This window comes from Octopus bimaculoides, chromosome 3 (assembly GCF_046866305.1).
Source record: "Octopus bimaculoides isolate indiv1 chromosome 3, ASM4686630v1, whole genome shotgun sequence".
Lineage (NCBI taxonomy): Eukaryota > Metazoa > Mollusca > Cephalopoda > Octopoda > Octopodidae > Octopus > Octopus bimaculoides.
In genome coordinates this window covers 67,038,636-67,054,226 of record NC_142930.1, presented here as the reverse complement: position 1 = coordinate 67,054,226, position 15,591 = coordinate 67,038,636, and the positions used below count along the sequence as shown (strand labels likewise).

The following is a 15,591-nucleotide window of genomic DNA, read 5'->3' as shown; positions in this document are numbered from 1 at the left end:
TTTCTCCATATCAACGAAAGCCAGGAACAGAGGTTTATCCTTGGCTAGGTATTTCTCCTGAAGCTGTCTTACCAGAAATATAGCATCAGTGGTGCTTTTCCCAGGCACAAACCCAAACTGCATCTCATCTAAACTGACTTGCTCCCTAAGCAGTTGAGCTATGACCTTCTCCGTGACTTTCATTACCTGATCTAAAAGCTTGATACCTCTGTAGTTATTTGTATCTAAAGCGTCACCTTTACCTTTGTAGCAGTTGATTATGGTGCTGCTACACCAGTCATTGGGTATGACTCCTTCGTGTATCACCTGGTTCGTAATACGGGTGACTAGGCTATAGCCGACACTGCCAGATATTTTGAGCATCTCTGCAGTGATTCCTGATGGGCTGGGGGCTTTTCCTGTCTTCATACTCTTAATTGTTTTATCTACCATGGTACTGTCAACTCAGATAGCTGGTCCCTCTGTTGGGTCGACATACGGCAGACCCTCTTTCTCCCATTCATTCTCTTTATTAAGCAATCTATTGTAGTGGCTTCTCCAGACCTCTTTCTTTGCAGCCTCATTTAGAGCAAGCGTACCATCATCCATGCGAACACATTTCTCTCCTACTACATCACTATTCTCTCTCCTACACTGTCTTGCGACACAAAATACCTCAAGTCGAAATATATATACACACACCACACAGATGTGTGTGTGTGAGCATGTGTGTCTGTCCCACACCACTTGTTGGCAACTGGTGTTGGTTTAAGTACCCTGTAACTTAGCTGTTTGGTACAAGAGATCAACAGAATAAGTATCAAGCTTAAAAGAAAAGTACTGGGGTCAATTTGTTTGACTAAACCCTTCAAGGCAGTGCCCCAGCATGAATGCAGTCCAATGACTGAAACAAGTATATGATAAATGACATAAATATATATATGAATAATTTAAAAAAATCATAAACAATAAACATTCACAATCAAAATACATCAATGGTAGATTTTGTATGAAATTATATTACGAACATTTTGTCTCATACCAAATATAGGAAAGAAAATCTTTAAAAAACTTTTCTACATACAATTTTATTGTCGCTGTTATTATTATTAATATTATCATTTATTATTCTTGTTATTGTACAATTTATCTGAAATATCTTCCTCTCCAGCTGGAGACTGCGGCTGGGCGGTAGGAAAAGAAAGAATAGGGATTGGACAATTCACATCTCAGATTACTAAGTTAAGGTTTGTGATGAACTTCCCAGAAATTTACAGTTTTCAGCTTTTTTTTTGTAAAGGGGACTGAGATTCTTAAAAGATAAATAAACTGAACACACATTCACACACAAGTGGATGTGTGTGTATGCATACGGAAAAAAAACTAACTATAAATAGATGTGTTTGTGTGTCTATGTGTAAATATATACATTCATACACAAACTTACACACACATACATACACACAGACACACATAAAATCAATTTTGGTCAGGTTAATACATTTATATATGGCTACTATCAACAATAAACAACATACAAGCTTTCTATCCTTAACAGTAGCACATTGTCTGTTGGGTATTTTTTCTAATATGTCTAAAATATTTCTAGTTACCTTAATCATAGGCTCTAACTAGAGTATGGGGAATAATGCTATAGTCTCCCATTTGCTTCAGTTTCATAAGAAATAGCCCCTTAATGCCCACACACAATATTCTTCAAATATATATATATATATATATATATATATATATATATATATATATACATATACATATTTTATACAAGGAAGTTGAGTAACCTAAATAAGCATTTGTTTCTATAAGTCATTACGATCATGGCCATTAACAGAAACAAATGCTTATTAAAGGTAAAGTCATTTGTGTTATATGCCTTGCATTACATTTCTATTTGACAAAATGTTAAGGACAAAATACTGCTTATTTTCAAAAGTGGACACAATGCATCTAGAGGTCAAAACTTAGATCAGTCTCTGATTCTGCACAACTCAGTAACCTATTCTAAATAATATATTCCATTCTAATAGAAAAGCAAAGAACTGCACTGATATTTGTGTATGTGGTGTTGTGTGAATATACTTTAGAAAATAGACTGCAAGAAAAAAAAAATTTATGATCTTTATCAAAGGGACGGCTATGTAAGCTAAATGGTAATATATGGACTGCAAAACAGAGGAATAAGGTTTGATTCCAGTTTGCAAATTTACTTATTATTCTGACATCAACCAATGAGATGAGAGTGAAGTGATGCAGAAACACCAAACTGATTCATTTAATTCAAATCCTCAATCTCTACTTTCACATCCTACAATTATCATGTATGAAGGGTGTCAAAATAATTATGGTAAAGGTATTCCAAATAGGATACTAGATTCTTTCCAAAAATAGGAGAGTTATTCTTTCAAAGACAAGCGAATAAGTTAGAGGTTTCCAAAACTTGTCTTTCTTGCTAACAGTGTGTTGTTTCATTAGCATAGCTGACGAGCTGCACATAAAAATACATGCTTTGATGTGTACATCAATGCATACAAGTACTTGCATACAGTAGCTCATGTTTCTGATAGTGTGAAACATATATGAACGCATATGTTTATATAGTTATGTATGCAAATATGTAAATGTGCATGTAAAATACATATGGCAAAAATACACTGCTTGAATTTCTGTCAGGCCAAAGGAAGAGAACGAAAGAACTTCCATGGTGAAGAGATGTGTGAGCTCAAGTAGATTTCCATTCCTTTCATAACCTAAAACATAGCTTATACATTTGACTCACACTGAATTTTATGTTTATATCCTACCCAAAGTAAAGAGCTTGCTTTCTCAAGATCCCACTGCATACTCTTTAATAGGCTCTCACACTGTTCACGAGATGTAAGACCCAGTCGGAAAAGCTGTTCTACTTTCAGATACCGAATGGCACCATCAACATCCCACTGGCATTTACAGAGTGCTGCATGACATTCCTCATCAGTAACTCCCAACACTTTATTCTGAACTTGGTAGACTTTCTCCTGAGGAGAAGACATTCCAAAAGTTTGTTTGGGAGAGGAAGATTGGTGAAGAGAAGAGGAATGTTTTTGTATTGAGCTGACTTTAGAGTGAGACTGGTATTTTGTGCTGTTACTGTTCTGTTTCAATTTTGGAAGGTGGCTTGGAGCAGACATTGATTTTTGCTCAAGAGTAATATATGAGGATGGGCTAGAGGTTGTAGATGAAGATGATGCTCCATGCTGCTGAGATGAAGACACAGTCAATGTGGAGCAAGTTGGTGTGCTGGTAGCTGTGATATTTTGGTATTGTAAAGAGTGGTCTTCTTTGTCAGAGGAAGACATTGAGTCAACTTGAAGACCACCAACAGCAAATGGTTTGACTTCAGCAGTATTACATTGCGTGGGCTTTGTATCAGTCTGTCGTGGGGGAATTAGAAAATAGTGTGTGTGGCTCAGTTGTTTGCCATCCTGTTTCACAGGATAGATGCAAGCCTTCTGAGGAAGGCTTACAGTGTGTTGATTACGTTCACAGCCTGAAGGTCTATGACAACCCTCCTCCCCATCATTGTCATAATCCCGACGGGGTAGAGGGGGTGGTGGTTCAACTCTGGGTACTTCATTTTCAAACTCCTCATCAGAATCAAAAGAATCAAATGAATCCGACGACCACGTATTTTCCTCCTCCATAGACTGAGTTAGTTCTACCTTTTGTACAGCTTCAAACCTTTCACTGTTGACTGGAGGACAGTTGCCATAAATTGAACTAGAGGTGTCTTTTCTCACCTCTTCTCTGGGGACTTCATCATATAATGGGAATGGATTACCATGGGAACTTGCAGCAAGTTTATTAATCACAGGTGGCGGTGGAGGTTGTTCTTGTGGCACTTCATCATACAATGGTGGTACACCTGAATTATGAAGAACTCTATTATTCTTATCTGATCTACTTACTGATAGGTCACTCAGTGCATCATTTAACCAATCAAATGCTTTATTAGTTTTTACGGACTGCTCACTACTCTTGGGGGAAGTGGGGCTGACATTTCCATATAAAGCATTATTGCAAGGTTCTCCAGCTGACATTCCATGATACACTGATGTTGCTTGAGCATCTTGAAGGCTGGATCCTGACTTTTTCGGGGATACATGGTTGATTTGTTCTTCACATGGAGGCAAAGAATAGTATAATGAATAAGAAGAAGGAATGAAGGATGCTTGTCTGGTTGAATTTTTTGATTGAATGTTAGAAAAACATGGAGTTTGATTTGGAATTTTGGGTTTGTTATTCACAGTAGTTACATTTGTAGAGGTAGAAGGACAGGAAACTAAAGCCGGAGATATATCTTCATGGGATTCAAAGTTAAAATTTGAAAATCCTTGTGATGTGAGAGAGCTACTTTTGACATATTTTTTCAAGTTTGAATCCAGTTCAAATGGATCTGTTGATTTATTAACATCTAGCAGTGCTCTGGGCAAGTGGCCCTCAACAGAGTCATTGGCATTATCCCGAGTCAGTAATGAATCAAAAAGGGATAAAGAATTTTGAGAGGCTCGGCAAGGAAGTGGGGTTTTTAAAGATTCACATTCATTTTCCAAATCAATTAAAGGTTTTTCGTCTGTTTCAGCCTGTTGTTTTGGAAGATGAGATGTTGTTTTTGATTTAAAATTTGGCGTAGATGGTAATGGCACTGGCTTGACAGATGATTGTGTTGCTTCTTTCACTGGTGAATTTAGTTTGACTGAATCATCTTTCAGTTTTGAATAATTAAAGTGGCGCCCAAGATTTAAAGATTGGTAAGCAAACTGGCCTCCTGTAGAATAAAGAAAAAAAATGTAGAGTAGAAAACAATTAGGGTTGAATTACATATATGTACAACTAAATATAAAGTAAAAATAATCATGCAGAAAATAGTGTGTGTGTGTGCATGTGTGCATGCAAACACGTGTGAACAAATATGATGGCTAAAAATTATTAAGTTTATGAGGTGTAAATGAAATAAAGAAAAACTCACGCTTACTCCTATCGGGTAAATTTGTTGGTTCTACTTGATTTGGATCACCATGGATGTCTTCAGGTTCCATTGGATTACGTAGGTAAACTCTACAATAGCAAAGAAATAACCCAACAATAAAATGATTCACCAAATAAAACCTTAGATGATCTCATAATTTAAACCTGAAACATTAGTGTTGATGCATTTTCTAGTGACTTCAATTCAAATATATTTGACTAATGACAACTAAACATTGACAAATGACTCTTCAATTTTTGGACGAGTGCATGGTAAGTAAATATTTCTTCGTCTTTTAGTAGATTGGCTGAATCATTAGAGTGGGAAATAAAATGTTTTGTGTTATTTATTTCAGCTCTTTTCTTTGTGAGTTCAAATTCTGCCAAGGTTAACTTCATCTTCTATCCCTTTGGAGTCCATAAAATAAAGTCAGCTACAAGGAATGATGGAATCAACTAAGCCCTTTACTTTGAAATTGTTGGCCTTGTGTCAAAATTAGAAACAATTATACATCATTGTTAATCAATATAAATTTGTAACATAGTTGGCACCTTATTTTGAATAAATTTAGATTATAAAAGACAAATTCAATGATAGTAATTACAATATGTGTGTATAGAAGCCGAGGGAGTTTTTAGCTTATCTTGGCAGCTCAACCTGCTGGAATAGTAGCTAAATCTAACTGAAACCACACACCTTAAAAGGAGAAGGACACACCAGATAATGAGATTATGGATGCACTTTGTCAAAATAAAAGAGGAGGTTGCCATAGCTGGAAGATCTTTGATCAGAGATTTGCTCAATCATGGTTGGCTTGAGGATAAACAACAACAATAACAGCATATGTATCTGGAGCTAACAAGAAAGGTTAAGCCAATGAATCGTGTCTTTACAAGGTTCTTGACCTACAAAAACAGCAGCTAAATCTCCATCCAATCATCTCTTACTATCATCTTAAAAAAGAGAGTCACTGAATAATCTAGTCTTTGATACACTTATGAAAGAACAGGTTAAAGATAGCTGGACTGCCCTTGTTCATTGGTTTGTTGGATCAGGACTGAACTGGAGTTTCAATAAGATTCATTTTGTTGCAATTGATACTGTGTACAATTAAAGAGAGATCAAAATTATTGATATAAAATCCTAAGGCCACAATAAAAATAACTTGACTTACTCATCAATAGAAACAGGATTGCCCCAAAAGTTGCCACTAACATCAACATGACCAGTGTGGATAAAACTGTTCTTCAAGGGTTTGCTGATGTCTTCACCTAAAACAAAGAAGAATAACAAATAAATAGTTTTGAATAATATGATCTACAACTAAATATTAAGTAGCAACAGATGAGTGTAGCAGAGACAAACTATATAACAAAACTTTGCAAGTCAGTCCACAATGATATTCTACATGGTAACCTACAACCATAACCCATGACATTTTGTATGACAACATACAAATTCTATGTATGACAACACACAAATAATAAAGACTAAATTCATAATCTACAATCATTAAAAACATCCTTAAAACAAATACGTAAATAAAATAAACATAGATAAAATATCAGTTGTTACTATATTAAAACAGAGCCAAAACATCTGAAGAGAGTTGATAGTAAATCAATTCTACTTCATCAATGATAGCCTTTTACAGAAATTTAAACTTGATTTCAGTTACAGGCCAACATTTTCTGTTATTGTCTCAAGTGGTTTGACAATTCTAGAGACATTCTAGAGACAGTAAATATTTTTGACGATTTAACTAGAAACAAAAGTATCACATTAAAACATGTGAAATTGTTTCTAATTGTGTTATTGGCACTACCTTCTAACCTTAGGTACAGTATCTCTACATTATCTAACTAACAATAGATATTGTTATCACAGTCTACCTATGAAATAACTACCATATCCACATAAGGATGAAAATATATAGTTATTTTGACACAAATACATTCAGTCTACCTAACTAATAACAAATAATGTAACCACATTGCAATTCATTCCAATGTCTGAACTGGCAGTACCATTCTATGCCGAAGTGCATTAAAACAATTAAGAAAACAGCTTCTTTTTAAACTTTTTAAGTAAAAAAAAAAGAGACAATTTTGATTCGACAAATTTATCCCAGCTCACTGGGATAAGATTAATGCTAAACAGCATTTATTGCTAAATAATATTACTGTTATTACTATTAAATAGTATTACTATTATTTTAAGTTATAAAATGTTGGGATAATAACAGTGTTTTTTAGGTTAATTGTTTAAAATCAGATTGAGGACTTTAAGTAATACATAGATATCAGTGGAGAATATTCTTGGGAAAAAAAAAAGAAAGAGAAAAACAATTTACAAAGCTTAAAAAATCTTTTATTACTCCAGTTAAATGAAAGTATCAATTTAGTGTCCAAGAGCCAGTTGGCTACATTATCATAACAATTTCTTTTCCCCACCTTCTCCTACCCAATAAACAGAACAAAGTGAATTACCAGCCAGTCTTCTTTGAGGATTCACTAAATGTCTTGGAAACATGCCTAATTCACCAGTTCTTTTATTCTGACCTTTCCACCAGAAATTCTCTGACCTGTAATAAGATAAATTGAAGATACTTGCAAACAATAGAATTTTTATAAAATTTATAAGGTAAAGAGAAAAAGCTGTTGCTCATAATTGCTGTTCTCCAATTTCAGCTTGTAGACTTTTGTTTTATGAGAAAATACTGACATAAAACAGTGAATGAAACAGCAACAGTAATTTTGATTTTTATATAGTATGAAATAAAAAAAAAAATCCCTCCAGTGTATCTGATTCAAGTGCTTACTTAAGAGTATGTTCTGCTAAAGGCATTCAAACATCAAATTATTTTCAGTACAAAATGTTTTAGTTCTACAATTAACCATAGTTATTACAACTGGAAAAAGTAGAGATAATTTTTGTCTTTTTTAAAGATGTGAATTAATAATGTGTCTGAAAGTTTCTCTTTCAAAGATAGATTTACTTTATGCACACAATAAAAAAAGATTGCTAAAATGAAATTCAGTAAGCTAAAGAGAGAATCAAAAAAAAAAAAAAAAAAAAAAAAAAAGAATGAAAATGCTGACAGTAAAGTGAAGCAAGTTGCTCTAATCTATTTTACCATACCAGTAAATATGTATCATGAGGATTTGGTTTTCCAAGAATAGAAGATATTAGTTTTATAAACAGAGAGGGTAGTAGAAGTCAAATAACTCAAGAATTTTGCTTCAACATTTAAACATTAGAAGCGTTTCTTACCGTCCTTCTACCACAACAATATGGTCATTTTCTTCAATTTCTAATTTGTCCGGTTCAGAAAAGTTCTGTGTTGCTTTCATTTCTTTGGGCCTAACCTAGAAAAGTATAGGAGGAAATATGTAATTATTTTATGAAATAACTACCATCTCCACATAAGGATGAAAATATATAGTTATCTTGACACAAATACATTCAGTATGGTGCCAACATCATGAGAGATTTCAAATTATTTATGCTTAGTAAATTTTCTACTTGATTTTAATACCATGTTTGGGTCAGTATCTTTTCATCAATGCTTACAATAAGATAAAAATGTTGCTGATATCGCATGACATTTCATTACCAAAAGAGAAGGTTCATATAATGAACTATAAAAAGTTATAAGAATTTTGTCAGCCACTTTAAGTATTTGGTTACAGGCCAAAATCTTGGGTTTACATAAGTTTTCTTCATGGTACATTGATAGAAAGCAATTCTTTCCAAATGGTTTTTTAGGGCCCACCATGAAACACCTTCAACATTTCTTCAGAGAACAATCCTGCCCATAACATCAGAACACTACTTTGCAGCACATTGTAAATATTATCAAACCCAAACCTCATTGGACATGAAACAGAGACACATACACATACCTCCTTTATCTCACACACACACACACACACACACACTGACAGAGGCAAATATAACCATGAAAGATGTGGTTCACAATATTTTGCATTTTCTGAAAAGTATAGTTGATTATGTACCATCATTTATATCAATGGTTCTCAACCAAGGTTCATAGGGCTCTTGGGGTTCCATATAAGATTTTGTTGTTAAAATTTGTGCAATAAACTGGTTATACTTCTACAATACACAAAATATTTTAACAATGTTTTTATACAGTTCTTAATAATATTTGATTATAAATATATAACAAAATTTTTAAAACTTCAAATGTCTATGAAGGTCCACCCAAGTCAAGTAGGAATCAGAGGGGGTCCATAAGTAAAATGTAGTCAAGAACCACTGATTTCCATACTGGAAATGGCTGACAGTTATTAGAATTTGGGATCTGACAAAAATCAAGGATTTAGATTTCTAGAAAGTTGGTATTCCTGAAAATCATTTAGAACAAAAATACAAGAAAGAGAGACTCTAGCATTGATGCAACTGATGGTTATTTAAGTCTGCACACTAAATATAACAGAAGATGATAGAAGTATTTAAAACCACTTTTGCCTTTTGTGCATTCTGTAGAGGAAGGTTTTGAGGCACTTTAATAGATCTAATAAGATTTGTCATTAAAGAGCTAGGAAAAAGAAATATCAATGCTGTCAAACCAGTTTAGATGTTACATCCAAGGAAACTAGTGATAGCACTATATAACATTTATTTAAGCTGAATTTATGAACTCAATACATGGTGTAGGCATCAAAATAAATTGTTGTTGATTAATCCAGGCCAACTCTGATTGAACAGGTATATGATTCAGCCATGACAACAGGAATAAATGTATCTATCCTTTTCTAAGATGGTAGAATGTCATGTAAAGCAATTTAACTGTTATTTCTAACAGGTGAAGAAACTACAGAAAGGCTCCCTTCAAGGTTCATCACAATATTTTGAAAGCTGGTTCCACTGTACTGTAACTTACGACTCACAGTAATATTGATCTTCGAGAACATTAAAACATATTTCCATCCAACATATACATGTGTATCTTTACATGCACAGAGTAACAACAGCTCCAAAATTCAGCTAATGTCTATGAAAAAAGGATAATTGCCTCAACACCAATTCCTCTACAGCCAGAAATCAATAACAACCAGTCACTCAATGATGGATACTTTAGACTGCAAAAGATCAAGCAATTGACAACATGTTTGAGTAGAGTGTATAGAAACTATCCTATGAGTGTAGATATCAGTAACTAGGTCATGGGATTTCCATAAACACCTTCAACATTTCTTCAGAGAACAGTCCTGCCCATAATATCAGAACACTACTTTGCAGCACATAAACTTACCCTGTAAATATCATTAAATCCAAACCTCATCCGACATGAAACAGAGACACATACACATACCTCCTTTATCTCACACACACACACACACACACTGACTGACTGACTGACTGAGGCAAATATATTGAGAAAGGAAAAGATAGAAAATAACTAGGAATGAAGAAGAAAGAAAGAAAGAAGGAAGGAAAAAATTGTTATGTATGTGAGTTATTTGGGACAGGAGCAAGCTATGGCAAAAATTAGAGGTTAGAATGTCTCTGAGCCTTCTTCATGTTCAGGTGTAAGTAAGAAATATAAACCAATTTCCTTTTTAGTTATTTATTTATTTGAATCAACATAACTAATATAAAAAAAGAAGTAATGACAGTCTTGTGTTATTGGGTATAAATGCATCTTATCTTTTACTTGTTTCAGCCATTGGACTGTAGTAATGCTGGAATTCTAGGACATTGTCTTGAAGGCGAACAAATCAATCCCAGTATTTATTTTTTAAGTCTGATACTTATACTTTTGGTCTCTTTTGTTGAACCATTAAGTTATGTGAACATAAACAAACCAACACCACTTGTCAAACAGTGGCAGGGGGCAAACACACACACATACACAATGGGCTTCCACACAGTTTCCATCTACCAAATTTGCATTCACAAAGCATTTGTCAACCCAGAGTAAAAGTAGAAGACACTTGCACAATGTGTCATGCAGTGGGACCGAATCTGAAATCATGTTTACAAAGCAAGCTTCTCAATCCCACAGCCATGTAAGAGTATGTTACAGACATAAAAAACAAATGAATGAATGAATAATGATTTATGAAGAAGTGAAGTGCAATATCTTTTTCATATATGTTAGTGAAAGGAGAAGGGACAAGGCCCATGATTGTTGCTTTTCTCCTAGACTAAGGAGATGATAAAGCTGATGTACATAAGAATGACAAGAATGGAGAAAGAGCCAGGTGTTTTCTTCAAATGTTCAGATACTTGCAACAGATTAAACATCACAAAAGCTACCTAAGGAGTAGTTGGTAGCATTACACTGAACATTGTTTAATAGACAAAAAAACGTTTTTTATGGTTTAATACATGAATAAACATTATACAGAATGACTGGGGAAATGGCCAGGGATACCTGTGGCATAAAGATGAGTAAAGTAGATGCTAGCACAATGTCATGAATCTGAATTTTAATCAATTAAAATGTTAGTGCTCACTCTACTAAACATAGTATTATGGTTTTCAAAAATGATCGATAAAATTTTTCTGAAAGACTATTGATGGCCTGCATTGGAAAATGTTGATTAAAAGGAAAAGGGAAAAAATTGAGATAGGTTTGTGTACCTTGAAGAATGAAAAATAATGTTTCTAGTAGGGCCCTTTTTTCAAGAATATAGGAAGGAATTCTTAAATCTTTAAGCCTTAAAAATTAACACTTTTAGTTTTCATGAGGCTTCTAATGACCGAAGTTTAGCCCCAAATCAATCTTGATCAAACAGACCTGTGATCAAAACTTGTTCAAAAGACTGTCAGAGCTGACCATCTCTTCCTTATTTCTCACAGACCACTTCAAACTACACTGTCTAGTGTGTCATTTTCTGTTTTTTTAAGGGTGTGATTTGAGATTATGATGCTATTTCCAGGAAGTTGAACAACTATTTAGAAGTTGGCTCGTCTCTTAGTCATGACTTGAAAAAGTTAAATATGAGTAGGCAGTCTTTAAAAAAAATGTTCAAAGCATATTTAAAAAGCAATAGAGAAAAAAAGAATGGAATAAACGTGAGAAGATGATCAAGTAAATGAATAAGAGAGAAGAGGCAGAAAGGAGGTAGCAACAACAAATAAGGTTGGAATAACTAAATAAATATTGTTGTTGGCACTCCGTCGCTTACGACGTCGAGGGTTCCAGTTGATCTGATCAATGGAACAGCCTGCTCGTGAAATTAACGTGCAAGTGGCTGAGCACTCCACTTAAAGTAGTTCTCGGGGATATTCAGCGTGAAACAGTGTGACAAGGCTGACCCTTTGAATTACAGGCACAACAGAAACAGGAAGTAAGAGTGAGAGAAAGTTGTGGTGAAAGAGTACAGCAGGGTTCGCCACCATCCCCTGCCAGAACCTCGTGGATCTTTAGGTGGTTTCGCTCAATAAACACTCACAACGCCTGGTCTGGGAATCGAAACCGCGATCCTATGACCGCGAGTCCGCTGCCCTAACCACTGGGCCATTGTGCCTCCTACTAAACTAAATAAATAACACCACAGAAAGTTAATAACTTGGCAAAGGTAAGAAAGATGATGAAACGAAAGTTGAAAATAAAATATATAAGTCAATAAAATGTCAAATTAAAATAGAGAAAAAAGAAATGACAAGTAGAGCTATATTTGATATATACCACCACCTTCATACTTATACATGATTAACAGAAGTATTTAATTGTAATATTGTGAGTAGATTTGATAGACAAAACTAAAAGAAACTCATCATATATGTGTGTGCACGCGTGTGTGTGTGTTACTGTCTTCTTGCCTTGATATCATATGACAGCCATCAAGCTGTAGAACATCTGACTTAACAAATTCTGTCTAACTCATGCAAACATAAGAAAAGTGGATGTTCAAATGATGATGATGATGATGATAATTGTATGAAAAAAGTTATGTGGTTAGCATTTGAATAGATTTTGTATAATTAAGCTAACAGCACCATCTGAGCGTGATCATTGCCAGAGCAGCTGTCTGGCTTCCGTGCTAGTGGCACGTAAATAGCACCATTTGAGTGTGATTGTTACCGGCGTCGCCTTACTGGCACTTGTGCCGGTGGCATGTTAGATAATCATTTGAGCGAGGTTGTTGCCAGTGCCGCTGGACTGGATCCTGTGCAGGGGGCATGTAAAAAACACCATTTTGAGCATGGCTGTTGCCAGTACCACGTGACTGGCCCTCGTGCCAGTGGCACGTAAAAGCACCCACTACACTCTCGGAGTGGTTGGCATTAGGAAGGGCATCCAGCTGTAGAAACTCTGCCAGATCAGATTGGAGCCTGGTGCAACCATCCGGTTCACCAGTACTCAGTCAAATCGTCCAACCCATGCTAGCATGGAAAGTGGACGTTAAACGATGATGATGATGATGATGAATTATTATAGCTACTGATATATAAAAGAAATTTTGTTATTGTATGTGAAAGAATTTCTATTACATTTTGGGTTTTATCTTTTTATCTTTTACTTATTTCAGTCATCATGCTGGGTACCACCTTGAAATATTTAGCCAAACAAATTGTCTCTAGTACTTATTTTTAAAGTCTGGTGCTTAAATCTCTTTGTCTCTTGCAGCTTCCCATCCATATATACTACAATACAGAAAATTTAAAAGAAAGAAAGCTACATATATATGCAGGAACTTTTTATAGTCTTTTTAGAAATAACTCCACTAGTGCAACGTAGGTGTCTAGTTTGGTTTTTATGTTGCCATATGTGTTAGATGAGAAAAGACCACAACAAATGGCAAGATGCTGCAAGACCTATTCAGGCCATGGCAGTTTGAAAAAATGTAAAAAAACATGAATAACTTAATTAGTGCTTGGGGGTAAATAATGGTGATGGTGCACTAAATAATAAAGAAAATTTAGATGAAGAAATCATAAGCAATAATAAAAAAAATTATTAAGAGAGGAGAAGAGAAGGTGAGGGTGAGAAATAAAGAAGTATATATACTCCTTCCAGAAGATAAGGTTTTACTCATCAGCAGATGCCCTTTGACAGAGTATAGTCTTCTTGTAAGTGGTAATTTTGCATCCATTCTCTTGACTTTTGCTTGTCTTAATTGATTTTCTTATACTTAATCTTATTCTTTTACCATTTCAGTATTTCCCATTTATTTAATAGGATATGTACTTGGGTAGCTAGAGTTTATATACATTAATATGTGTCTCTGCTCCATATATGTCTGCTTGTAAAGTCTACCCACTAAAGTATTACTGCTGTTACTTCAACTTTTATTGTTCAAATTTATACAAAATACCAATTTTATCTCCTGTAAAGTTGCTGTACTAAATAAGTCACATTTCTTTCTGTTAGTAATTTAGTTTCAGCTGTTGATCCGTACATACTAACCATGTTGCCTTTCATGAAAACTGTTTGCAACTTCACTTGCGGTTGTGTTCAAATAATGGTTTCAAATTTTGGCACAAAGCCAGCAGTTATAGGAGACGAGGCTACTTATTTTATCAATCCCGAAAGGATGAAAGGTAAAACAAAACTCAGTGGAATTTGAGCTCACAACATAAAAGCCAGGAGAAATGCTCACCATGTGAGCTGCAGAATGTGTTTAAATAATATACACATTTAACTGAAATAATTACAATTATGGGCAATACAGTTTAGCAAAACCCCAGGACAATATGTATCAGATAATGTGTTTCTTACTCTATGTCCAGAACACACAGACCAACCAATGCTTTTAACATCACTACTTCTAACTGACTAACAATATAATCATATATAATGAGCATTAGGCTTACAGTTGCCCAACAGAACAACCCATATATGTTTCACACAAATAGAAAGTATCAATAGATAAATTTATGACACTGTTACATATTGATTTTAATAAACTTCATTAAAAATACAGTTATAATATCCATACACTGGTTTCATGAATCAATATCATTACTGACATTACCTTTTGGAGTCGATAAAATAAGTGCCAGTTGAACACTGGGGTTTATGACTTACTCCCTCCCCAAATTGCTGCCCTAGTATTAAAATTTGAAATCAATGTCATTACTGACAGTTCACTCACCTATCATTAGCCCATGCTAGTTCATACATGCTATACATCACCCAACTAAAACGTTGAACTTTTGAGCAATATTATATTTACTTGAATCCAAGTATAAGTGTGATGATATTTTTTTCTGATAGTTATGCAAGCGACAATAAGTCCATCCCCATGTAAATTCACCTTTAGGTGCAGGCATGGCTGTGGTTAAGAAGTTCATTTTACAATCACGTGGGTTTGGGTTCAGTTCCACTTTGCAACATAATTGGTGTCTCGTGAGTGAATTTGGCAAATAGAAGCTGTATGGAAACCAACAAAAAGCCAAAGTTACTATTTTCTATTTGGTTTATGTACCAGTTCAAACCTATGCATGGATGTTGGGTAATGACCAAAAGAGTACAATTGCACATATAAGGAGCTGAAATGAGGTACTTCAGAAGGACCTCTGGAGTAATGTTACTTGACAGAGTGCATAGCTTGGAGATTAGGGAATCACTCCAGGTTGAGATGCTTCCTCTCTTGATTGAAAAGTCA

The 15,591-nt window shown here is 34.6% G+C and overlaps 1 protein-coding gene across 12 annotated transcripts in view; it reads right to left on the bottom strand.

Annotated features, from left to right (window-relative positions):
- Positions 1–1,047: 1,047 nt before the first annotated feature.
- LOC106867394 (uncharacterized) overlaps positions 1,048–15,591 on the bottom strand; it is a 195,260-nt gene continuing 180,716 nt past the window's right edge. For 8 of the 12 annotated variants that reach the window (XM_089349136.1, XM_089349138.1, XM_089349134.1 and 5 more), the window contains 5 exons: positions 8,276–8,370; positions 7,492–7,586; positions 6,177–6,273; positions 5,003–5,091; positions 1,048–4,801 (listed from right to left, as the gene is read on the bottom strand). In XM_089349136.1, coding sequence (XP_089205262.1) covers positions 2,757–4,801; positions 5,003–5,091; positions 6,177–6,273; positions 7,492–7,586; positions 8,276–8,370 — 2,421 coding nt within the window. In that variant the 3' untranslated portion in view covers positions 1,048–2,756. The remainder of the gene's footprint in view (positions 4,802–5,002; positions 5,092–6,176; positions 6,274–7,491; positions 7,587–8,275; positions 8,371–15,591) is intronic. The other 4 variants (XM_089349137.1, XM_089349139.1, XM_089349130.1 and 1 more) reach the window with 1 other exon arrangement.